The sequence below is a fragment of the Sturnira hondurensis genome, unplaced genomic scaffold, assembly GCF_014824575.4.
Source record: "Sturnira hondurensis isolate 20B ecotype Veracruz unplaced genomic scaffold, ASM1482457v3 Scaffold0019006, whole genome shotgun sequence".
In the NCBI taxonomy this organism is placed as follows: Eukaryota; Metazoa; Chordata; class Mammalia; order Chiroptera; family Phyllostomidae; genus Sturnira; species Sturnira hondurensis.
In genome coordinates, this window is record NW_028091637.1 from 166,830 (window position 1) to 194,163 (window position 27,334).

At 38.3% G+C, this 27,334-nt stretch overlaps 1 protein-coding gene across 1 annotated transcript in view; it reads left to right on the forward strand.

The window, feature by feature from the left end:
• The window catches only part of KCNH8 (potassium voltage-gated channel subfamily H member 8), a 223,862-nt gene that overhangs the window by 139,694 nt on the left and 56,834 nt on the right, over nucleotides 1–27,334 (forward strand). Inside the window, exons 8-10 of the mRNA XM_037070746.1 lie at nucleotides 13,281–13,478; nucleotides 24,667–24,866; nucleotides 25,864–26,113. Coding sequence (XP_036926641.1) covers nucleotides 13,281–13,478; nucleotides 24,667–24,866; nucleotides 25,864–26,113 — 648 coding nt within the window. The remainder of the gene's footprint in view (nucleotides 1–13,280; nucleotides 13,479–24,666; nucleotides 24,867–25,863; nucleotides 26,114–27,334) is intronic.

A 27,334-nucleotide genomic window follows, 5' to 3' on the forward strand; every position in this document is an offset into this window, starting at 1 on the left:
TAGATATTCAATATATTCATCTTCTGTCTCCATGTATGAGTCAGTTTATTCTAATTCCCCAAATTCCCCACTGAGATATGTCCATTTTTAGTTTATATACATGTTGTAGGATAAAAATTAATTGTTGACTTAATCTTCTAATTTAGAAAGCTGGCTTATTTTTGAGTAATACAGTTATTTGTGAAAAGTGGTAGAAGATTACAGAAAAGGTGAAAAGGAACCAGCACTTACTCTGGGCACCAGGACAGGTGGTTTACACAATTATCTTTTTCAATCCTCTCAACAAACAAGGAGGTATCTTTAGTTCCAAAAGTTGGAACTTAAAAGATTAGCTTACCTAAAGTCAATTTGTTAAGTAGTGATAGGGCTGCAGTTCAAGACCTTCTGCAGACCCAAAGCCTGTCTTGCACATATGGCAGGAGCACCTATTCTGTGGTCTTTATGACTTAGAAAGATGTGCTTTATCGCCTAGCAAACATGTATTGAGTGCCTATTAGCTGTCACAGCCTTAGCTAGGCTTGGGAATCAAGTGTATAAAGAGACCACAATCCCTACTCTCATGAAGCAGCCTCTCCAGAGGGAGCTGCAGGCAGGTAATCAGATGAGATTAAAGTGCAGTAAGGCCTTCAGTGGGGGCCAGAGGAGCTAAGGGCTAAGGTATTGACCAGTGTAAGCACAGAAATGAAAAACTGAGTACAGAGACACTGACAAGTGCCAGGGGGTAAAAATATACTCTAAATAAAATCGCTGAAGGTGAGAGAGTTTTGCAGTATCCTGAACAATTCTTAAAAATATTTGTGTTGCCTCAACATGATGATGATACTCTATAATGATTAAAAATTATTATCCAGATACCAGCGTAAGAGCTGAGTGCCAGCAACCTACAATCACCTGTATGAACCGCTCTGAGGACTGAGAAGTATCTTTCATGCTTCTGCATCTATGGGGTGTTGTCATCTGACTGAATGGCCTTAAGAACACCAAGAGGTTTCTCAAGCCTTAGTACTTTTTGCCTTATTATTTATTTCAAAGTTTTTTCTAAAATTTTAAAATGTACATTGAATATTCTCACAGTAAAGGTGAAAGGACTCCTTTGACTAGGAAGAATGATATTAAATCCACTCTTACTTTATTTATGATTTTCCTGTTACACACACACACACACACACACACACACACACACACCCCCCACACAGGAGGAGAATGATTTGACTATTTTTCTTGTTAATTTATTCAAAGGTTCTCGCTAGGAAGTTAGCTGTTGTATCAAATATCAGTCTTTGATGTAGCTGCTTAAAGCCAACTTTTGTTGTGGCTGTTGTTTTTTAATACCTTCAAAGAAAAGGAAAAAAATATATTGAATTGGGAAACTTGTAGGTTACGCCTACTTTATATATGACTTCCTATCCCATACCCTCCACTTCAGCCAAACAATACGAACTTCTTTTCTCAGTATATGCACTCGGCCTAGTTTCTTTATTCCTGTGCTTTCAGCTTCCCCAAGTGCACTTCTCTGCCGTCTCTGGTAGTCCAAATTCTACTCATTCTCTACAGTGCAATTCAAATACTTCTGTCTGCCCTTAACCCTTTCTGGCTGTTCCCGTAAGGACCACCTAGTTTGGTGAACCTCATGCTTGTATGTGTTACCCCAATAGACTACAATATAGTGAAGACCCATTTCCCTCATTTAATATCCCTCACAGCGTCTCAAACATTATGCACATTTACTAAATATTGGCTAAGGGAATAAATTAGTTCATTAACTAATTAGGGACCATATAGAATATTAGACAGGTAGAAGCAATGAAGATAATATTTTAGTCTCTTGGCTGAAGAAAAACTTTTTTTTCAGGAGCAGAGAAGGTGCAGCAAAGGGAACTATCTGATCATATATTTAGGTGGAAGCTGGATGCGAGAACTGATCATCAGGAACCAAGTCTTGGTGTGAAGGGGCAACTGCTGAAAAAAAAAATGTAGCTGTGTTCAATTCTGAGGCAAAACATCAAAAATAGACTTTGATAATCTGCAAGATGTACATGAATGGAAAACCAAGAACCAGGAAGTGGTGTCACATGACCCTGAAAAAGTCAACCTCAGGATGAGTGGAGTTGGAGCTGACATGTTAATGACTGTATTTATAATCCTTGAAAATGCTGTTGTTTCCCAGAGGAAGAGAGTAGAAATGGGATAAGAGGGTAGAGAACCAGGGAAGGCAGATTGAGCTTAACACCAGATTTAGAGAGAAATTCATGCCTGTGTCAACAGGTAAATATTTGTTCCTGCAAGGACCTGGGCTCACGGGGGCCCTGAGTGCTTAGTTCCTTGCTGAGAGGCCCCACCACTGCCTGGTCATGCTACTCCTGCTTCCACCCATTTTCCCCCAGGATGTTCTGGTGTTCACGGCCTCCCCTGTTCCCATTGCTATATGCCTCTTGACGCCTCTGCTTTGTGTCCAAAGTTGCACAGCTTTCTCTCTGAATAACACCTACTGAAGCTGTGCCATGGAATTTGAAACATGTTTCCCAGAAATTGGACTAAAGTGTTTTCAGAGGATATCATCTGATAAAAGCATAAACACATTTTTTCCAAATTGCTAGGGCAAGACTTAGGCAAATGTGTGAATAAACCATATGCTGTACTTTGATTGCAATGTGAGTTAAACCAGCTTTTGTGTGCCTGGCTGGAGACTAAACTATTTTTGCCTTCTTTCCATTGGTTCAAATCCATTAAAAGGGAATTGAGGTTGCTAAAGAATAGATTTGTCAACAGAGAATTGGTGTCTGCAGATGAAATTAAAAGTCAAATGTCAAAGAATAGAATGATTAAAGCACGATTCAAAGTGCTTTGTTTGTCAATATTTTCAAGGTCCAAAAAATTATGTAGAAAAATGGGTTCTTATAAGAAAAACAACAGCTGTGTATTTCCCCACACCATAGGCCTGACCTATATAATGTCTTTTGTAAAGTCCACAAGAGGGTCACCAAAGAGCTCTATTCTTGGGAAATAGGTAGAGAACTTTCTGAGAGTTCAGTCTGTGGTTCCAGAAAGCTCTTACATTACCAAACCTTTTGCATGCACAGGCCCTGAACACATCAACTCCCACCAAATACCTTTGCAATAATAGCTAGGGCTTCTAGTGGAGGTGGTAGGTAGTGGTGAAGAACATTACAGAAGTTTTCATGCTCATAAAAGAAAATAACACCAGGTCTCCAGACAAAGTGTCCGAGATGATGGTGACTATGAGCAGAAAAAAAATGGGAAATTTCTATTTGCAGGTGGAAAGAAAGAGTAAGTACAGAGAAATCCACTGGGCAGCGATTTCTATGAAAGAGATGAAGCCAATAAGGAGTGCATTAATACCAAAACCTTGACTGACAAGAAGGATGAGGAGGTAGCATGGCATATTAAAACATGGAAAGACTTAAACTCAGGCAAACCCAGGTTTAAAAGCTGGTATTTTTCCTTAATAGATGTTTGCTCTTGATTCTGTTTTGCTTTAACCAAAGTACTAATATTTTAATATCAACACTCCAGATTATATTTAGCTCTTAGCATTATAAAAAATTAAATTATATAATATAAGATTAAATTAAATAATATACAAAGTAATCAGCACATTGGGCGAATCAACGTGTGGTCTCTAACCACCCATGCACAAATAAAAATATTACAACACATTATTTTTAGCATAATGAGTCAAGGAATAGCAAAGCAAATTGATGACAAAATATTCTGAGCTTATGTCCCATTCTTTTCATGTCTTCAGTGCCTCCTAATGGAAAGTGGCATTTGGAAGTAGGAATGGTGTTAGGTCCTTGAATTCCAAGAATGATGTGATTGCATTCATTGTGTCTACAGTGTTCGTTATTTTCTACTAATGGAAATGAGACATTGGGTTAATATTTCATACAGATTTTCAACAATGGAGGATTTCAAAAATCTTCATTATTTCCAGTAAAACAGAAACCCTTCATGCCTTTCAAACAACAGCAGCGACAATGATAATAGGTTTTTGTCTAGGGCTTGCTGTGTTTGCTGTGTTTCATTCTGCATTCTACTAAGCACTTTATGAGAACTGTGTCACCCTCACAACAACCTATGAGGTGAGTTACTGTCATGCTCTCACTTAAGTAACTTGCCCAACATTATGCAACTATTAAGTAGCACTGTCATAGGCTACATTGTTTGCCTTCTGAGTTTACCGGGATGTACTGCATTACCTGAGTTGACGCATTTCTCTGTTGTCGTGTTTCTCTTATGCACTCTTCCTGTGCTTCTTGTTCCTCTGTTTGTTGTCTCTCTGCACTCTACGTACTTCTCACTGTTAAAAATTTAGGTCTCTCTCTGAAAATCTCCATTGCCGTGTTTCCCTCGAATCCAATCACTCAGCCACCCGCTGGCTAAAAACTTATTTTGGAATGTTCATGTAAACCCCCACTACTTATTGTGTTCCACACCCTACTAAGCCATCAAAGTTAGTTATATGTTTTTAGATGCATTGCTAGCCATATGAGTCAGAATCAGCTCTTCTGAAGGAGAACAAAGGCTGATACCTCAACGTTGGTGTTGCATTTTGAGACTTGGGCATTTCCTAAAAATTCAAAGAAAATACCTTTAAAGCAGTTTCCATACCAAGTGAAGGTAAATAAGTTCCAGAGGACTCTTTAATGGTGTACTTCAATACAACCTTCCAGCACACAATGTGGTCTAATTTATTTTAGTGTTACGTTTATAATTGAGATGTTAGAAAATGTATCTCCTTTAACATATTTGGAGAAATGTACATGGAACTTTAATTTGAAGTTCTGCAAACTGGAGAAACTTGAATTTTCCTTTTTAATAGATGTAAAATCCCTGTCCTCACTGAAACGACTTCCAGGCAACTACTAAAGCAGCTGAGAAATGGTTTGTAAATCTGGGACCTGTCAATTCATTTTCCTTACCTAGGTTTGCACCAACTTCCAACCTTTGAGAGGGGAAAAAGAGGACAAACAGGAGATGGGGTACAGATAATGAAACTAAACTTAAGCATACCAATAAAATAAAATGATTTGGCAGGAATAATTATTTTTATCCCAAGTTATCTTCGTGAAACAGGTTTTTTGTTTTGATGTAGATACAAGTGATGAGTGTTTTGGGTTAGAACTTTCTTACTCAGGGACAAGTTGTTTTTTTCATTGGTACTCCAAGTGCATGGGTGAATGTACGTCCCATAAACTCATTAAAGCCATCAGAGACAACAGCAATTATTCAGGAAAAAGATGAGTCTCTGTTGAGGCACAGATCTGAAAACACAGTGAATTGTATAAGCATTTTAGATAGGAAGGTTAGATGCAAATAGCTCATAGTTTATGTTCTGCTAATGTAGCCATGAACTTAATCTTTGTTAGAATTTTCTCTATTTTTAGCTAAGATTTGAGAGGCATTTGAAAGTTCCCTCAATGGCTGAAAACAGATGGCCTGTTCTGCCTTTTCTTAAGATTAATCAGAAATTTCTACAGTAGCTGTTTAACTCTGGTTTGGGTCTTTTTCACATTTCTCATTCTTTCTAGTGTATTTTTGTTTTGTTTTTTTGGTATGTATGATGATGGCCTATTTTGGCAGTTTGTAATAGTGTATAATCTTTCAATTAAGTATTGCGCTTAAGTGAAATGCTATATATTAGTAAACAATATTCAGGAAGTTTCAATTATATAAACTTCAAATTTAAGCAGATTCTAGACAACTGGCAAAGTCTGGACTGGTTTTAGCAGAATTGCCACTTTTTTTCCTGGACAGTACTAATAGCACATAATATTCCTTGCTCTGAAAAATTGTTCCTCAGTGGAAATAGAGCAGAAGTGATACATGCATCCAAATGTGAAAACCTTCCATCCTATCCCATCAATATTTGCTGGGGGATCATGACTCAAATAATTAAAAACAAATAAAAGATGAATTCACAGAATCGGGTTATTATACAAACATTTTGCTTTTAAAAACCCAACCATTTGTGAAGGAACATCACAGAATCTTATCTCATAAAACTTTAGATCTGAAAAAGAACCTAGAGATTACTCAGTCCAATCAAGTCACATTCAAGTTTGAAAAATGGAAGACCAAAAAGGCTACCTGATGCATAAAGGATCTACTTCATGTTAGTGGCAAGACTCGCATTAGGACCCTCATCTTCTACTGAAAGGCCCATCACTCCCAACTCATGGTTATGTAATTATTTGGCTTCAGACTTTTACCTCAACATATTAACATATTAAATGGGTTATACGATTTCAGAAATGGAAGATACCTCTTGCTTTAGGAGAATCTAAGTGTGAGCTTAGTGGGAAGTCTAAGTAATGAAGTTCCTGTCCAAACTGGGACCCCACACTTACTGATGCCTCCTCCTCAATGCAATCAGCACGTCCATATCAAGTACCACTACCACCGTGTGCCCACCTGGTCTTATCCATGGTCACATCCTGTAACATGGAAGCAGGGTGGAGGGTTGAGCGTATGTTTTGGAATCAAAGACGCTGAACTTCTCCTTTTCTCTATTTCTTAAATTAAAACACAGAAAGTTCATAGTTTAGTTAGCAGTAATACGCTAGTGTTAATTTCATAGTTTTGACAAAGGTTAAGATATTGACATTGGAGACAGCTGAGTAAAGGAGAGGCAGGGGTTCTTTGTACTCTTTGCAACTTTTGTATTAATCTAAAATGATCTCAACACAATGTATGTTTAAACCAGACAGGAAAGTTATAGTGGCAGGCACCAAGTAAACCTTAAAGAATGGAAATAAGTGTGTTACATAGCAATGCTATAGAGTGTAGATATTTTAGGGGAAAATAGAGATTAAATCTCAAGCTCTTTGTGGTGTTTTGTTCAGGGTTATCAACTCTTTTTGAGTGTAACAATAAATACAACACCTCACAAATGCTTTGGGTCTTAATTGGGACACTGTCACCACCCCCTTGCCACACACACACACACATAAGCCCATGCACACACTCAGACTGCTAACACTTATCTTACTGTCTCTCAATTACTTCTGTAACTGAGCAGTCAACACTTCACCCCTTGCTAGGAAGGCTGAAGAGACCAGAGAAGTTCTCACATTGCACCCCACCCACAACAATCATTGTTTCCCATTGCTTGGCCTCTCCCAGCCAGCCACCCCCTCCCTAATGACTCCCCAAAATCACAATGTTTTTCTATGCCTTACCCTAATGCAGTCTAAAGGGGATTAAGTAGTTCTTCAAGATGATGGAAGGAAAGGAAGCATATGTTAACTGTGGTATTTTCTATACTTGGAATTTACATTAGAAACATCTTAATCATTGTTGAAGTAATATTCACATTCTAAATAACTTGTTATCCCATGTCCGCATTGTGGAATATGTTTGAATAATTCTTGTTTTCTCTGATACAATTTGTGCTTTGGAGACACATTCTCTCACCCTAAGCAAAAGTGGGCACTGGAAAAGCAAACTTACTAATAATGGTTTCGAGAAGCACAATTAAAATGAACATTTTAAATGATTTCCTCTTTATAAGCAGTGTAGTATAATATAACAGATCATGAGTGTTTAAGTTAGAGAGTTATAGATCATAGAGTTGCCTCTCTCGGTTCTCACTGTTTCTAAAAGAAGAGAGAATTTCTCAACTTCTCTGTGGGACGCCATCAGTTAAAACAAAACAAAATAAAAAATTCCAGAGTTACTGTGGGAGTTGGATGAAAATAATGTTAGATGAAAGCCTAGCAAAATGCTTGGCATTTCCTATGTTTTGGCTGCTGTTACAAATGTTGTTGGTACTTTACCAAGTCCCCTCAATCCATATGATCCTCATGCCTAAAATCTGTGTCTAGGCCTGAGGCATTGTCCCAAGCTGTGGAAGGCTCTTCTGCTAATGAGTAGGAACGGCACTGGTGGGAAATGAATGCTTCCTAGGAGAAGTAATCAATTATTGATGACTGGTAGTTTGTGCATAAATTCCTCCACTCCCACAGGGTACATGTTCCTTACTGGGCCCAGAGGTTCCCAGTGGCTTTCAGTTCCAATTGCCTCTACTGATAACTTGACTAGGCATACTCCACTGGCTGTCTCCCCTTTCCTGTGTCCTTGCCCCACTCTTCCCTAAAGATACTTACTCTAACCAACACTTCAGTGGCCCCTTGCTTATAAAGGCATCCGCTTATACTGCAGCACCAGTGACCTTGGTCTGTTAACCTAGCATGTGAAGCACTATGATAGAGTGGTCAAGAACTTGGTCTCTAACAGCACGCAGATCTGGATAACAATCCTGACACTGCTACTTTGAACAGGTTATTTAATCTCTCTGAACCTTAGTTTTCTCATCTTTAAAAGGTGGATAATAATTTCTAAATCGCTGTAATGATTAATGAAATAAAGAGTTAAAATACGGATGATAGTTGTGCCTATGCTATAGGGTTAGTGCACATAAATGAGGTGGAAGAGGTACCATCTTGGCAGTGTGCCTGGAACACAGGGAGAACTCAAGGAAATGCCAACGGCGTGCCAGCCTAATAACGAGGAAATCCTCACATGGACTCTATTCTTGCTGCCAGCTAAACCCTGTTACAACAGGGTTCATTCATACCAAATGAAGTAAAATGCCATTTAGAATTATAGATGTGATTTTGCATGCGCCATTCCTGTCTTTTGTCTATTCACACAAACACACCTTTACACACATATATAGATCTGATTTAAGAAGCTTGTATTTTACTGAATGGTTTTTCATATTACTGAAGCATCTTTTATGACCAAAGAGATTCGCCATGGGCTTTCCTTAAATAACATGTTTCTGTTCCTCTCATTAAATCTAATATACTTGACATTTACCAACTGCCAATATAAACTAAACCTTTCAAGGGCATATCTGTTGTATAAAGCAGCTTATACCTGTAGGAACTGTGCACACGTATGCACAGTAAAAGTAAGTATATTATTGTAGGAAACCTAGTGAGTAAAATAATGAGAAACTCCCGTTTGGTGTTAAAAAGTATGTAAAGCATGTAAATAAACAAAATACTGAGCCAAAGATAAGTGTGCAATGGATTAAATTATCATGCTAAATTATAGGCCGTCCTGGGTGTGATCATTAAGAGTCATTTTGTCTTTGAAATTGATATTCATTTCACAAATCTACTCTGGTTTATTCATCTAACCTATTTTTGTAACGACAGGCTTATTTTATAGCTTTTGTTATTTACAGATGGCAGTGTATTTGGTATATTTAGATTCTGCTTTATGTTGGGTGTGCTTTTTCCTTCAAAATGTACTTTAGGGGAAAAGGACTGAGCAGAAGCAGACAGTGTTCTAGGACATCCCTTCATTTATGGACGAGTTTCTTGGGCGTAAAAAAAGACTGGTTTCCAAATTGGTTAAATTGCTTCTTTTGTACAGTACAGCGACATGGTGTCTTGTGACAAGGGGACATGTGTTCTCGTTTCAGATGAGCTGTCTGTGAAAAAGTTTTATTTAGCCCACGGAGTCAATCCCCGGATTTGTGGGTGTTACCTCCTTTCCATGTTACCAGATTTTTTAATCATCATTATTGCTTCTGCTCCATCGGTTCTAACACAGTTTAGTAGCAGCGCTTCCTAAAAAACAAGATGTTTCTGAAAATAGAACAGTTGGCTAGACAGAAAAGAATCATCAAACAAAAGCAGGTCTGCCGTTTGTCTGCGTTTTGCTCCCTGAATCACTTCTGAGACATTTTGCACATATGTAAATGAACAAGGATTGAATGAGAATAGTATCTCTATGCCTTCACATGAAATTTTATCCTACTTTCTCAAGGAAATTAAATTATATAAAAACTGACTTGGTTCAAAAAATTTTTTAGTGTTTCACTTTTGTTCTGATTAAGGAGTTTAACCAAATGTACTGGTCATGATTGTTTGCTTTTATTTTTTAAATAAGAAAAGTTTAGGTGCCATAAGTCAGAATACTTCAATTCAAGATCAACAGATGGATCCAGTTGTTAATTCATGATCTAATTCTATAGCTGATCAGCTGAGAGGAAGCAGTGGCTTTATAATGTTTTCTTTTTTCCATCTATGCATCAACTAAAACAAAAATTAGGTCACACAATATTTACTCTCTAGGCAAAATAACATTTTTCAGCTGCTCAGACATCCCACTGATCAGCAGAAATGACCAATATGGGGCAAAGGGAAAAGTCCTTCTAATGACTTCTTTGTCAAGAGGAAATGATAAGATACCTTTTCAGAGCACAGCTTAGAAGACATACCAGAAAGAGCCAAGGCTGGGCCATTCAGCATCCTATGGGTATTCACACCGGTCAGCACGTAGGTCAAATGTGTGTAGGAGCACTGTTCTTCAGAAATCTCCATCCTGAGTATAACAGTGTATTTCAATGTCATCTCTGCTTCTTGATTTCACTGTAGAAAAATGTCTTAACTCTCTTCCTATAGTGCGTATACATACATGATTATATTTTTAATATGCACAGTTGATCTGTCTTAGTGATATCTCTTCAACTAATCTTGGAGAAGTCATCTTCACTTCTAAATCTTTTCCATAGAAGATGTAACCCAGTTACCAATCGTATGTTATCACTGCCTCCATCCCCTCACTTAAAATTCTAGCGCAGAGCTCCCTTCTCTGGGTCTTTAGACCAAACTTTTATGGAAGGACTGACAGAGGCCTTAAGCTGTGTACCAAATCACACGTATGTTCCCACATGTACTTTGTTCTAAGGACCATGTTTCCTTTAGATTTAAAATGGGTGTGATACTCCTCAAATTTTAAAAACTAATGTCACCTGGATTTGGGCCCTCTCATTTCTATTAGTGAGAAACGCTACTTTGTATCACGTGAGGTTCTTCTGTGCACATTTCGTCACCACCTTCTTTTTCCATCATAATTCATTCCTGGTCTTGTGTTTTCTCTCTGTTCCAATTGAAGTAACAGAAGAAAGAGGGAGAAAAGAGATGCCGTGCACTAGCCCTCCGCCAGTGACAGTGGTTGGCCGATTCTTCATGTGGCGTCTCATTGAGTCCCACTGCAGCCTGATCAGTTGAATAGTAGCTTCCATTTTTACAAATGAGAACAGGGAAGCTAAATAAAGTTGGTTTCACAAATGAGAAAAGTGAAGCTGCAAGTGAAGTTGGTCATTCCGACTTTCTATAAACGGAGAGTCCAGATTTAAATCCGTGTTCCAATCTAGAGTTTATTCCTTTATAAAACTTTTACAGCCAGTATAACTGACATCATCTTTAATAACGTGTAACTTCACAGTTTATAATTTTTCTCCAGCATCCAAAAACAGTCATTGTACTTTGTGAATAAATTAGTGCAAATTTACAAATGTACATGTGTTGTTGTATTGCACCAATACTGTCCCATTATCTCATACTATCACAAAGGCCAAGAGTCATTTATCCATTCATTAATGCATTCACTTTTTAAAAATAATATGTATTAAATTCTACTATTGTAGAACCAATAGGTGTTCTGCTGAGTTCTGGAATAGCAGTTCTAAATGCTCTCTTCATGCTGGAGTCTGCTGGGGACTTAAAAAATATACACCCATACCTGGGCTTGGCACTGGAAATCTTGACTCAGTTCATGGAGGTGGCACTGGGACAATGTATTTTTTAAAGCTTTTCTAGCTACAGCCAACATTGAGAATGTTTGTTCTAGAGCAATAGTTTTCAAAGTGTCCTCCCCTAAATCAGCAGCTTCGGAACCTATTATAGAGGCAAATTCTCAACCTACCTCCCCAAACTCTCTCTGTACTGGTTGAGAAATTCCAGGAATAGGACCTGGCTAGCTGGCTCTGTTCAACAAGCCCTCTAGATGTTTCTGAGGCAATATAAAGTCTGAGAAACACTTCTCTAGGGAGACAGGACGAATAAAGCACAGTACTTGCTACTAAGCATTTCTCCTTGGCCTCAAGGAATTCCCAGTGTTTCAAATTTGCATTTTAATTATCTAGTATGGTTCCATTATCTATACCTTTTGTTGATAATGATAGCATTATTACTACTTAAAAAGTGTAATGATTTTTCATCTTTCTGGAGTAGCCATTAAATGAAGTGTTTATAAGAAAGTAGTGGTCTTAGTGGCCCCTTAACTAAAGGTTTATGAACTCTGTAGGTTGAGCTGAATTGGCACCGTGTTTTGTTTTGTTTTGTTTATTATTGTTATTCAATTACAGTTGTCCTCATTCCCCCGACATTCCTCTCCCCTGCCCTACCCGACCCCACCTTCCACAGTCAGTCCTACTGAATCCCCTTGTCCTTGTCCATGGGTCCTTTATACACGTTCCTTGAGTTGATGATTCCCCTTCTTTCACCATGTTTTATAACAGGGAGACATACGGAGAGAGGAAGAGGGAGGGTGTGTTGCCTTAAAATATAAAATCTTAAAGGGCAATAATTCCAATAAAGGATTTAAAAGCGGTCTTTGTGTTGTGTTCCCATTCTATTATCATTAATATTATACTGACTGCTTCCCATCTTTTTAGTATTGCTTTTTTACAGATTTATGACAGTATGATTGACATGCAATAAACCGCACATATTTAAATCATTCAATTTGACAAGTTTTGACACATATATACATATGTGTCAAAAAACACAGTATCATAAAACACAGGCAGGGAGGGGCATCCAATACTCTGATAGGTACCTCTTGCCTGTGCAGTTTTCCCTCTCTATCCTCACATCGTAGAGTGAGATTGCAGAAAAGCCTTCCTTGGGAAGGTACAGGGAGCTAAGACTTATAAGACAACTAGATAACAGCCCAAGTGAGCAAAGTGGGGAAAGGTTGTACAGAATAGAATTAAAGCCCATCTCACCTGCCTGAAGTCTGGATTCTTGTGGCCGTTCCTGTTTATCATCGTGTAGGGTTTAAAAATAGGTGCTTGACCCCTTTGTTCTTTAAAATTTCCATTGAAATATGAATTGTACCACTGATGAAATATACAGCACAGGGACTGAGCGTACCAATGCTATTTTCCATCTGCACAGGTAGTTTTTGCATTACAGTCACCTATTTAGCTTTGGCCTCCAATCCACTCTTGAATGCATAGTTCTCTGCTGTGTGTATTATATAGAACAGTTGCATAAAAGTGCTGTTTTTGCTGTTATAGCAATGAAATCTAATTCCTTACATTTAATCTTCTTTAAACCTCTTTCTTCTAGGCAATTTGTGCATCCCCTAAATGTTTGTTATAATTAGCACCACGTGCAAATGATGGGACTTTACCTTATGGGTTTAGATTCTCGTTCTTTCTTCTACTGCAGGTTGGCTCCACGAGTTGGGAAAGAGACTGGAGTCTCCATACTACGGCAACAACACCTTGGGGGGCCCGTCGATCCGAAGTGCCTATATTGCAGCCCTGTACTTCACCCTCAGCAGCCTCACCAGCGTTGGGTTCGGGAACGTCTCTGCTAATACCGATGCGGAAAAGATCTTCTCCATCTGCACCATGCTGATTGGTGGTGAGGGAAATTATTCTTTTATGTCAGGAGAAGGAACGAGCGCCTGCCACACTGTTGCTCTGTCCGAAAACACAATAGAGATATATATTGGTTTCCACTGCAAGAGTCTAAAAGCACTATTTAAGATATCAGTGACAAACACTGTAATTTATGTATAGATTAGCCATGAAAGTCTGTAAAGTCAAAGAATTCCATTGTCTGGACAGATGAAGAAGAAACCATTTACCTGGGGGTCGATTTTGAAAGGGCAGGTGCTTTGTTTTTCCTCTGCGCTGTGTGCCCTTAGTGTCTGTGAATGACTTGAGTCTAAATTGCACGTATATGTTTGAAACTCCATTTTATAGTCCCAAACAGATCCATCTTATCAGATTTTATTAGTACTAATATAGTCAGTTAAGACTGATAGCTCATTTAGTTAAAAATACAAACAACAATGAAAAACACCATTACAATAATAATAATTAACAACCATTCATTGCTTTTAGGCTACATTCTCTGTGATAAATGCTTCAATAACAATATTCTAAGTAATTCTTAAGGCAAACCGAAGGTTTCAGCACTATTATTATCACATTTATCAAATAGATAAGTTATTATGCTATTGCCTTTGCGCTCCAAATGTGCCTTCTATACTCTGCAAACCTCCTCCTTGCCAGCTGATTGCAGTTACTTCTGCCAGTAGGAAGTGCCGTGTCAAACGGCCCCAAATGGTACAGCCTTCAGCCTTTCCAGGCACTCCCAGCATCATCAGGTCTTCTCAGTGACCCCCTGCAGCTGTTGGGAGTGCCCCATATCCAAAGTCAGAGCCCTGGCTCCCTGTGGCTCCTCACAGCTCTTTCTCTGGGCTTCTGTGTTCTGATAACCCCACTTCCCTCTGTTTACCCAGCTCCAAGGGCAGAAGCTCCTTCCCGCCAGGATTACAGTGATGTTTCCTCTCTACTCTCTTTTTGCTCATTCACCCTTCCAACAACGTCAGGGAAGCCAACTCTCTACAGTAGATTCCCTCTGTTGAAATATTTAGAATGATTCTGATTTCTGAACCTCCTAACTGATACAGAATTGATTATCCACATTTTTCAGATGACAAAACTAAAGCTTGGAGAAGTAAAGTAACTTTCTCAATGCTTTACAATCAGTAAGTCACAGAGGCAAGGTATGAATGCAGACACATACTTACCCTTGTCTTTAAATACCTAAGTAGAAAATTAATGAGTTATAAGATTGCTGTCATGGGGCAGTAGGAGATGCGGATGTCTACCTCGATCAAATAAGCATTCTTCCTAGACCAATGTTCTGTCAATATTTGTAACCCCACAGCCATCTCTCTAAAGCCTGTTAATTTGTGTTCTCTTAATGGCTTTAATCCTAGTTGTCACTTTGAGTTTTGAACCTTGCAATAGGAGATGGTTCTTACCAGCTTCCTTGCATGGGCGATGTGAAATGAGAATGTGGGGCTCTAAGCCATGAGCGATCCAGTCTATGGTGAACTCAAAAAAGCATAAATCTTCAACCTTCCTTCAAGAAGCTTATGATCCAGTTTGGAAGAGAGAGGCTGAAATATGTGGAAAGAGTTTTAAGAATACCAGGCAGTAAACGCAACGTGCCAAATCCGTTAGGAAGTTCAGAAGCAATGAAGAACAGGGGCCAGGGACTGGAAGAACTGCTTGCGGCAGAGTTGCTGAAGTGGCATGTTGGGACTCAGCAGTTGTAACAGGCTGCTGCAGTAACAGCCTGGGGAGCAGAGAGCAGGGATTCTGATTTTCTGAAGAGGTACAATGTGCCAGACCCTGTGGTGGCTGTTTTATACCCAGTCTTGAGGCGTATAATTGCCGTTCTTCTTCATGACCCATCTTTCAGCAGAGCGAAAGGACAAGCATGTGTCAAATAAACACAGTCTCTCCTTAATTAATATTTGCCCATGTTTCTTCTACTCCTGATGAAAATTTTAGGAAATGAGCGAATGCTTAAGGCTTAACCTACTTTGACATTAGAAGAATCTGTTAGATAATTGAGCTTATTCTCTATTGATCCACCCACTATATTGTCAGTGATTCTGAAGCATAAACTGTTAAGGGATGAAGTATTCCCTGCTACTCACTGAAAGTAAAAGCCGTGCTGATCACAAGGCCCAAAGATAAGAGAAATAATTAGGTAATGTCACTTTGTCACTTGTTAAATGTTTTTTGAGTAAATTATCCTGGTACAAAATCAGTGCTCACTGATAAGTGTCATGGCTAGTAATTATAAAATAAAATATTTAAAGAGCTCATAAAAATATCAGAGTAAGAATAAATCTTTAGAATGGGCAATGCTACCACCCAGAAAACTACAGAACATTAGCAAGAGAATTTACAGATTGTTTGAAATAATGGAAGGATATGCAATGGTGACGGTTTCAAGACCCAATATCATAGACATACCAATTGTACCAAAATTAGTCTAAAGATTCAGTGCAATCCCAGTAAAGACCCCAGGAGATGTGTGTTTGTGTGTACGTGTGTGCGTTTGAACAATGACAAGCTTATCCTAAAAAAATTAGTAGAAATACAGAACTAAAACTAGTCAAAAGCCATCATGAATAAGAACAAACTTGGAAGATTTGTGTTACAGATACCAAGATGTATTATAAAGTTGCAGTAAGGAGCAAAGTATGGTATGGGCTCAGGAATGGACAAATAGGCCAATGGAACAGAAGAGAGTGTAGAAATAGGCCCATGTACATGTGGTCCCTTTACACACAGCTGACACTGCAGTGCAACAGGGAAATGCTGATATTCTCAATAGGTGTGACTGCGTCACATCAACATTAAACTCTGAAAACTGTACATTAAAATGAATTCTAGATAAATTTAGATCTAAATGTGAAAAATAAAACAATAACGCTTCCAACAGGTAACAAAAGAGAATATTTTTATGACTGTGGATTTGACAAAGGTTTCTTAAACGTGAAACAAAAATCCCCAAGCATAAAAGAAAGATTGCTAAATTTAACTACTGTTTACCAAAAGACATTTATGAAGAGTGTGAAGAGGCAAGTCACCGGATGGGAGGAAATAGTTGCAAACATCTGATGAAGGATGTCTTATCTCTTATCTAGCATATATAAAGAACTTTTACAAGCCCTGACTGGCGTAGCTCAGTGGATTGAGCACGGACCTGCGAACCAGACGATCGCTGTTCGATTCCCAGTCAGGGCACATGCCTGGGTTGCAGGCCGGTTCCTTGCAGGCTAACTACCAGCAGGGGATGCACAAAAGGCAATCATACATTGATGTTTCTCTCCCTCTCTCGTTCCCCTCTAAAGATAAATAAATAAATAAAATCTTTAAAAAAAAAGAACTTTTACAAATCAACAAGAGCAGACCACCCCAAAATGCATAAAATCTTTTTTAAGCACTTTAAAAATAAAATTCCTCTTTTGGAAATTCCTCTTAGCTAAAATTCCTCTTAGCTATCTAGAAAAGGATTTACAAAATTTCTTAACTGAAATTACATAAATACCTAAGGAGAAGCTGGGATTGCAGAGAACATTCCTCACCTCTTTGAAGGTGTTGGCAAGGAAATATTAATCTGTTGAGGAGACTTGTGCTTTTGTTCTACAAAATGATATCTAGGATTTTTGTTAAAATTCAAGAGGAGTTCAGATACTTTAAATAAAACAGAGTATTTTGAAGGGAAAAAACCCTAATGAGTATTTTTTAACACATCCATACTGGAAAATTATTGAATATTTGCTGGGACAACTGAAATGGAATTACAAGATAAACATGAACCCAGCCATTATTTTCCCTGTTCTTCAGTCAAAGTAGTTGATGAACTTCATAGGCAACAGTGAAAACACACTGTTTAAAACTGAATAAAAAATTTAAAATTAGGAAAAATTGTACATACTAACTATAAAAAAAATTTTCATTGAGCAGAAAGGAAAAAATGCCCATAACCAGCCATGGCTGTGATCAGAACATTGCTAAGGTTCTGGTATATACATTCTGCCTTGAAAAATACTCAGACAGCCTAACTGTGTCCATGCACATGTATATATTAAAAGTACAATGTTCAATAAAAGTTTTTGGAGTGAAAAAATAGAATTCCACACCGAAATAGACAGTAACCATGTAAAAAGGTGTTCTATGCATTCGTGAAGGACATGCAAATTAAGATCAGAATTAGATAGCATTTACATTCATCAGAATGTAACTTAACAACACTGGCAGCCCTAAGTGTTTGAGAGGATATGGGACACCCTACCTTCTCCTATACTGTAGATGAGCACAAAAGTTTTATCCGTATCTACCAAACATACCTATCTTTTGCGATTCAACAATTTCACGTCTGAGTTTATGTCCAACAGAAATACAAATATGAGCACAAATATATCAAAAGACATATACATAGGTACCCACTGAAGCATTATTATAAAAATCTCAAACTGATGATGCCCATTAATGGGGCAATAAATAAACAAATCGAGAAGTAATTGTTCAATAAAGTACTATACAGTAGGCAATGAACTATTATATCTGCAACCATATGGATGAATCTTACAAATTCAAAGCTGAGCAGAGCTGCCGGACACAAAAAATCACACATGGTGTGATTTTGTTTAGAGAAAGTTCAAAACTAGGCAAAGCTGACTGATTGCAATACAGTCCATACTGTGGTTATCTTTCAGAAGGGCACCGCCTAGTGGCTGTGAAGGGGACACAAGGGAGGCCCTGAGGTGCTGATAATAACATCCCGTCTAGTCACCTGGGGGTGGGGAGGTTATTCTTTAGGTCTGTTCACTTGGGAAAATCCCAATGAGCCATGCATTTAGTATTTATCCAATTTTCTCAACGTATGTTTTTGTTATTAATTTTATCTTGTAAAATTATAATAGGGGAGCTAAACAACGTAACTATTAAGTGTGGGATGAGAAGGTAGACAGCAGTGAGCTGAGTTCTCATCTTTTATATCAGGTTATATTTTGGTGTTGCCCAAAAATGGTAAGTCAAGCTTTGGAAGTAAAATCATTTTGCCTAAAATATTGCTGATAATCATAATAGGATTAAAATAAATAATTTTGAATGATTGCTTTTGGAGAGCGGGGTGAAGGTTTGGGGTTGAACTCTTCATCATGAATTTTCTAAGCTATTCCTTATGATTATAAAACTTCTTAAAGAAATTATGAAACTACCAGAAGTATATTTCAATTTTATGAATCTTGACGGCACACAAACTGAGAGGGTAAGGAATCAGGAATGACTAAGACATGATGCGTTCCTTCTAGAAGCTCACAGTTTAGTAATGGAAGCAAACACTGGGGCAGACAATGTTCTTTGTTTTTCCATTTTAATTTTTCCTTTAATAGCGTATATTTTTAAAAGATGTTCCTTTAACATACACACAAAAATAAAATTATGTGTAATCCCATGACCAAAAGATAGTCTTTTCAGTCCCTTCATACACATTNTTCAAAGCTGAGCAGAGCTGCCGGACACAAAAAATCACACATGGTGTGATTTTGTTTAGAGAAAGTTCAAAACTAGGCAAAGCTGACTGATTGCAATACAGTCCATACTGTGGTTATCTTTCAGAAGGGCACCGCCTAGTGGCTGTGAAGGGGACACAAGGGAGGCCCTGAGGTGCTGATAATAACATCCCGTCTAGTCACCTGGGGGTGGGGGGGTTATTCTTTAGGTCTGTTCACTTGGGAAAATCCCAATGAGCCATGCATTTAGTATTTATCCAATTTTCTCAACGTATGTTTTTGTTATTAATTTTATCTTGTAAAATTATAATAGGGGAGCTAAACAACGTAACTATGAAGTGTGGGATGAGAAGGTAGACAGCAGTGAGCTGAGTTCTCATCTTTTATATCAGGTTATTTTTTGGTGTTGCCCGAAAATGGTAAGTCAAGCTTTGGAAGTAAAATCATTTTGCCTAAAATATTGCTGATAATCATAATAGGATTAAAATAAATAATTTTGAATGATAGCTTTTGGAGAGCGGGGTGAAGGTTTGGGGTTGAACTCTTCATCATGAATTATCTAAGCTATTCCTTATGATTATAAAACTTCTTAAAGAAATTATGAAACTACCAGAAGGATATTTCGATTTCATGAATCTTGATGGCGCACAAACTGTGCCGAGCACCAGGCTAGAGGGTAAGGGGTCAGGAATGACTAAGACACGATGCGTTCCTTCTAGGGGCTCACAGTTTAGTAATGGAAGCAAACGCTGGGGCAGACAATGTTCTTTGTTTTTCCATTTTAATTTTTCCTTTAATAGCGTACATTTTTAAACGATTTCCCTTTAACATACACACAAAAATAAAATTATGTGTAATCCCATGACCAAAAGATAGTCTTTTCAGTCCCTTCATACACATTTGCCTCTATTTTCTGAAACATTTATATCGGCTACACATATCATTTTCGCCACCAAACGAAATATATTGAGAACACTTTTTCATCTCTTTAAAAGTTCTTTTGTTATGCTTCGTAATGGCTGCCTGATAGTCACCTAGTGAGTTAGCCCCCGTGGACGGGACCATCAACACAATCTCTGAGGTTAGATGAAGCTTCCTAGTAAAGACGACGCATCACTGAGCACGTGACCAGTTTAAATGAGTCATCGTCGCCATGAAAAGGGTAGAGTGAAACCCTTAACAGTCAAGGCTTTCCTTAGCATCACTTATCCTACATGTGTTGTCCTGATGTAATTTGATTGGGCCCATGCAGACTATGGTGTTCACAAATTCAGCCTATTTTTAAAATGTCTTTACACTGCCATTTAAATTTATCATTTAGGGAATTGTTCTCACTCTGTTTTCCCTGCCATCTGCCATCCATAACCCAGTGTACTTGGAGCAAGGAGTGGAAAATTCCAGGGCAGTGAGTAGGTGGGAGAGAAAAGGAGGGCAGCTAAGATTACCCGGAGCCTGAGCTCTGATCTCCATTTACAACAGCTGAAAAGAAGTCCCTATGCAGACTCTGAAGGCACGACCAAGTATTTGGCTGAGCAAATGAGCAACGAGGGCCACATATCGTTTGCCAACTCCTGGTCTAATCTATAGTGTACATATTCAAAGGCTACCAGTTGTTTGACGTGGCCTTTATAGCTCTCCTCTTGTCTCCAACTCAATCAGGGTCCCTGCACTGCATTGAATTGTCATGTCTCTTTAATGTAGAAAACCAGTTCCTTAGTCTGTCCTTGGCTTCCGTGACCTGGACACTTTAGAAGATTAAAAGCTAGTTATTTTGTAGTTTGTCTGATGTTTGCTCATCAATAAATCCCGGTTATGCCTTTCTGCCAGGACACCGCAGAATTGATGTTGTGTCCTTTTCAATGAGTACCATCGAGATACTTTTTTTCTCGTGATCGGTGATAGCCACTTGGACCACTTCTCTGCCAGGCTTTCACCTACTAGAAAGTTAACCTTTCTCTGCTTCATAAAGAATTTGCGAGAGGGGGGGAAAATCAGCAATGATGTTATACCTCAGGAGAGAAATACTGCCCCAAATCCAGAGAGGTGGGGAGAGGGGTGGGTGGAGGAAAAGGGAAGAAATGGGGGGAGGAAAAAGAGAGAGAAAGGAACAGAGAGAGAGAGCGAACCAGGCAGTGAGTGCTAGAGGAGTGAACTTCTGTTTACTTTCGTCTTAGGCCCCGATTACTGAGCCGCCTTCAAAGACCTGACATTAAGATGAGATTTTACATAAAACTCCTACACAAAGAAAAGGAACCTCCCACAGACTCAGCAGCAGGCCTGGCGTGCTACTTTAAGAATTATATACATCAAATATGCTAGGAATAAAAGAAAAATAATTTCTTAACTGACCTGGATAGAGAAGCTCTTGCGTCCAACTTTCTGAGCAGATGGAGTGATTTGGCCTGACACGTGCACACATTCCTTGCCAGTGTAAAAATGATAACCGCTGACAACGAGGCAATAATAACTTTGGAAACTGTAAAACTACGAGGCCTGGGGCTTCGTTTTCTAGCTACTTAAATTAGAAGTATTTTTCTATGCTGAAATGAGACCTTGAAATTATGGGACTCAAACGTAGAGTAGTACTTACCAAAAACACTTATGAATGCTACAATTAATCCAGTAATTCATTTTATTGATAGTATACAATTAAGATGCTAAATGATCTGAACATATTACTTCTCTAGCTGTAAGTGCTTTACACACATTATAATTAAGCAAAGCAAAGTTAAAAATCATACACATAATTAAGGAAAGCAGTGTTAAAATAAGTGAAATAAAATTGCTCTCGGTATTCAGTTCGATCTCCATAAAAGACAATTACATATTTTTTACAGATGGCAGGGCTTCCAAACATTGAGCCAACGAGTGTTTTAATGGAGCCTGAAATCAGTGTTTGGTTTCTTTGACTTGGAACAGAACCGGTTCTCTTCCTTTTTGAGTGTTTATCATAAATAGAAGTCTCTTCTTCCAAATAAAATATTTAAGCCTAGAAACTCGTGTGCTTCCAAAACCATACAGAAGAATGAAACGCTATTTAAAATTCCCCAAGAACTGTTCAACAGTAAATTGTTAGGAAATATACCTTTTTCTTGGGACATTTTTGGCCTGTCGAAAGATTTTGAAAAATTGAAGAACATATGTTTATATACATTTGCACATAACCAGCACTTACTGAGTATTTCTTGGTTTTCCTTCATCAAGAAGTTATTTCCATCAAAAGCCACTCTTAGTTATAAGAGGTTCCTGGAAAACCTTAAATCTGAGTGCTTTCCCCCAAACTTTACTCCGCTGAGCATGTTAAAAATTCATGATAATCCTTTCACTCTTATTGGAAAAATTAACATAAATTCATCACCCACTGTTTTTTACCCAGAAAGTAGGCACTTTAAATGCATATATATACTAACTTTAATTTTTATTATAGTTGACATTCAATATTGTATTAGATTCAGGTGTACAACCCAGTGGCTAGACAATTATATGACTTACAAAGTGATCACCCCCAGAAAGTCCAGTACTCATCTGGAGCCATAGCTAGTTATTACAGCAATATTGACTGTATTCCCTAAGCTGCACTTTACATCCCTGGGACTGTTGTTATAACTGGCAATGTGTGCTTTTTTACCCTTCTTGACATTTTCACCTTTTAAAACTAAAATAGCCCTATGAGGAAGATACTATTATGCCCATTTACCTAGAACAGAACTGAGTCTCTACGGGAATTACATTTCTTGCCAAGTTCACAATTAGAAAGCATCAAAGTCAAGTTTAGAGGTGTCTGGAGGTCTCCATCAAGTCTGGAGGTGTCTGATTCTGAAGTCCGTATTTGCTCTGCCACATAATAATGCCTCCTGTATATTGACCCAAATTTAACTCTATTCTAAACTTTTCCAAAATGTCGAAGCCTTCTTTATTATTATTGGGTGACTTTATAAGCATAGTGACCATATTTTCCATAGAGAAATGATGATATTAAACTGATGAAGAATTTCAGTTACAGTGTGAGATTAAATTAAAATTACTATGCCAGTAGTTGCTAATTTCTGATAAATGTGTGGGGGAAAAAGTTGAATTGGTGCTATTCTACAACATTCAGTAGCAGGATATAGTAACACATTGGAATAACACATTGACATGCTCACATTAATGTGCCCATTTTGATGCTAAGAAACTTTTAACATAGCTCTGTGGACATTGAGATTTGGGCACAGGGATAATTTGATAAATCCTGATAAAAACACTGCTCCATTTTTAGTTTTTGGATTTTTTTTTTGCTTGCCTTTATTTTGTTTTGTTTTGTTTATGTGTATGTTTGCTATCAACTGCTAAAATCAATTATTTTACCTAGCCCCTGACCTTTTTTCCCTCATTGCCAATCCCATCCTACGATGGAGATAAGGGCTGAAATCTGAATATCACTGAGGATTGGTCGGCTCAGAGTTGTAAATACATCACCTCCCAGTTTCTCAGTCCCAGGGAGTCCAATGCCTTCTTGGGCTTTCCACCAGGGACTGCCCAGGCCGGTCCACATCCACCTACTGATTATATTTAGTGCAAAACCCTGCCACACCTCCCCGGACTTCAAGGTATCTGACCACAGCCCACCGCAGGCCATTCCTGGAAAGGGAAGCTCATCTGCTGTCCCTACTTCTCTACAGTAGAAAACCCATCTTCCATACCTGTTCACCCTCAAGTCCCCGGGAACAAAGTCTTCTGTCATTACCCTCTGGGAGTGGTTTCAGGAAGAGGAAGACTCAGGGAGGCAGTGGGGATCCAATACTACCTGACTGAGAAAACACATCCAAACAGGAGTCATATGTGTGCATACCATCCGGCTCTTCTCAGGGAGCCAGTGATGACTAAGAAAAATGCTCATTTAATCTGTGACTTCTTTTGTTTCTCAAATGGTCTCCTATGTTCTGATATGTCCCCTAAAGTTAAAGTTGCTATGGGGGGGGGGCGGTTGGGGTTGCAGCCATATTCACCTCAGCTTCAGTTTGCTGAAGGATACTCAATTACATTTCTAACCACTTTTCCAATACCTTTGGAAATATAAATGTCATATTTAATAGCTTAAAACTAATTCTAAATGATGGCTTTGGGGAAGAGACTAATATTCCCATAAGGGCTAACTGGTATAATAGAGTTATTTTTAAAATGTATTTTTATTGCAATAAAAATAACTATTAAACTATAACTTTATGACTAATTTTATACATTATTAAAACTTTTCATCATAGCTATTAAACTATATATAACTATTATAATAATACAGACATGAATAAAGTATAAAATAAAAATTGTCACAGCTGGAATGGCAGCTAACAGATTGTGTGGGTCAAAGAGGCCTATTTTGCATATTATTGAGGGTTTTTTTTTATATTTTTACTCTGATGAAGCCATATGGAATCCAAACGACTGCATCAGGATGTACCCTTTGACAAAGCGGCTGTGTCAAAATGCTCCATCAAAAGTGCCAAGTCCCTTGTTGCCAATCCCATCCTGTGATGGGGCTAAGCGTTGAAATCTGAATATCACTGAGAGTTGGTCAGCTCAGAGTTGTAAAGACATCAACTCCCAGTTTCTCAGTCCCAGGTTAACAGGTGACATAAGCATACTCTGCTTCAATTTAGGAGCCATAGACTTTGACTATGGGCTTAAGGGGTGAGCTCTTCCAACATATTTCTCTCCCATCACATGCCCTGTTCTCTTCAGCCTTGATGCACGCCTTGGTGTTTGGAAACGTGACGGCGATCATACAGAGGATGTATTCCAGATGGTCCCTCTATCACACGAGAACTAAGGACCTGAAGGACTTCATACGTGTCCACCACCTGCCCCAGCAGCTCAAGCAGAGGATGCTCGAATATTTCCAAACAACCTGGTCAGTCAACAATGGAATAGATTCAAATGAGGTAATGTTCATTTCTCATGTTGACATTTTCAGGCAGAGAGCGTATGTTTGGAGGTAAAAAGACCCATGCAGGTCTCAGAAGGGAAGAACACACCTACCAACTTCTTTATGTCTTTATTTTTTTAAACCCTCTGGAAACTTAATCCACCTTCATTCATTGGCTTTGGCTTGTGTTTCCGCTAGGCGACTTTGGGTTCACCGATGATTTATAATAACTTGCTCCTTTGGGTCAATCAGGTGGAATTATTTTCATCCTTTTTAACCTGCTTTGAAAGGAACTGATTCTAATGATAGTTGAATGGTGTAATTTTGGAAAACAGGGTGGAACAAAAGTGGCTTTACAGTTGTTTGCATGGAAAATAATGTAATAATTAAGAAATAATAATGCAAGAATAAACTCTGTTTCACATACAGCTGTAAACCTACTTTTATTCTACCCTGTATTTGATTGACCAAGGGAATGTTTGCATTTAAAGCCAACAAAGAAAAAAAATGTTTCCCAGCAAAGGTACTGGCTGTGGACTTCCAGAAATACCCTAGACCACCGCTGTAAAAAAAGCATCATATAAATCGAGCAACCATTCTACCAGCCCCACAACCAAACCAGTAATTAACAGGTTTCATGTGATTATTTGGTCTCTCCTGTCTTCTTATGACCCTGACACCAGAGAAAAGACTGGAGGGTCCACATTCCACGTATTTTGCCTTGAGCTGAGTCTTTGGGAGAAGCAAGTCACAATGAGCTGTATGTTTTCATTCTAAAGTCTTTTATTAATTTATTCTATTTCTCCAGACTTCTTATCAGCTTATTATTCAGTAGCACATAACTGGGGTCACAGTCATCAAAAAATCTCTCCAGAACTATACATAGAGATATTTCCTCTTCTGTACTCTGCTGGGTCAAACAGTGGGAGGAATAGCCCTGTTGTCTTGCAAAATAAATAAATTTAGACAAAAACTTACCCCAACTTGATTTCCTCTTTCATCTTTTTTGACAGCTTCTGAAAGACTTTCCAGATGAGCTGCGTTCTGACATCACTATGCACTTGAACAAGGAAATCTTACAGTTGTCCCTTTTTGAGTGTGCCAGCCGGGGCTGCCTCAGGTCTCTGTCTCTGCACATTAAAACCTCTTTCTGTGCCCCAGGGGAGTACCTGCTGCGTCAGGGAGATGCTTTGCAGGCCATCTACTTTGTCTGCTCCGGCTCCATGGAGGTTCTCAAAGACAGCATGGTGCTGGCTATTCTTGGTAGGTCCGAGTTGAAGGCTTCATAAAATTTTATTCTGGAGCATAGTTAAAGAGATGAAATGGGGGGGACTGCTATAAATTAGGAAAATTGTGGTTGCATATGTTGATTTGGTGTTTTTCTTCACATGGGTTTAATTTGCCTACCATTTTATTATCATTACTACTACTACTACTACTATTAATTGTTATGCCACATATTGAATTTACAGTGTGCTAAGTGTTATATCCAACATATTATTTGATTTTTGTTAAAAATCTAGCTGTATGACTATTAATCTCATTTTACAAATAAATAATATCTTAGTATCACATATAGTAGTCTCCTTTATCAAAAGGAAGTATGTTCCAAGACTTCCAGTGAATAACTATAGAAATAGATATGTTTGTGTTCATATCTTCCACCCACAAATTTAATGCCTTTTCCACCTTGACTAATCACTTGTCATGCACTGTGGCCATAACTTATGCAATTTGAGATATGACAGCAGAACTAGTGCACGTTTCTTTTTTCTTCTTCACAATTTCACAGACCAAAGATTCCTTCTTACCGTAGGTCTTAGCAACCTCAGCATCATTTTTTTTCCTTCCTTATTAATCAAGAACTTAAACCTTTTCACTTTTTGGCTTGTCACTGGTATATCCAAATTGCCAACATCACTACTCTGGCACTCTGTGTCTGCTGTGAAGTAAAATAAGGGTGACTTGGACATAAACAGTGTGCAACCATGGCCCTCAGTCTGATCATGGAAACAGCTACTAAGTGACTAATAGGCAGAGAGCATGTGTAGCATGAATGAGTCACATCCCAGGTGGGACAGAATGAGAGCTCATCATGCTCTTCAAACTAGTGCACAATTTAAAGCGTATGAATGATTTATTTCTCAAATTTTCCATATAATACTTTTGGACCANACTGGAGGGTCCACATTCCACATATTTTGCCTTGAGCTGAGTCTTTGGGAGAAGCAAGTCACAATGAGCTGTATGTTTTCATTCTAAAGTCTTTTATTAATTTATTCTATTTCTCCAGACTTCTTATCAGCTTATTATTCAGTAGCACATAACTGGGGTCACAGTCATCAAAAAATCTCTCCAGAACTATACATAGAGATATTTCCTCTTCTGTACTCTGCTGGGTCAAACAGTGGGAGGAATAGCCCTGTTGTCTTGCAAAATAAATAAATTTAGACAAAAACTTACCCCAACTTGATTTCCTCTTTC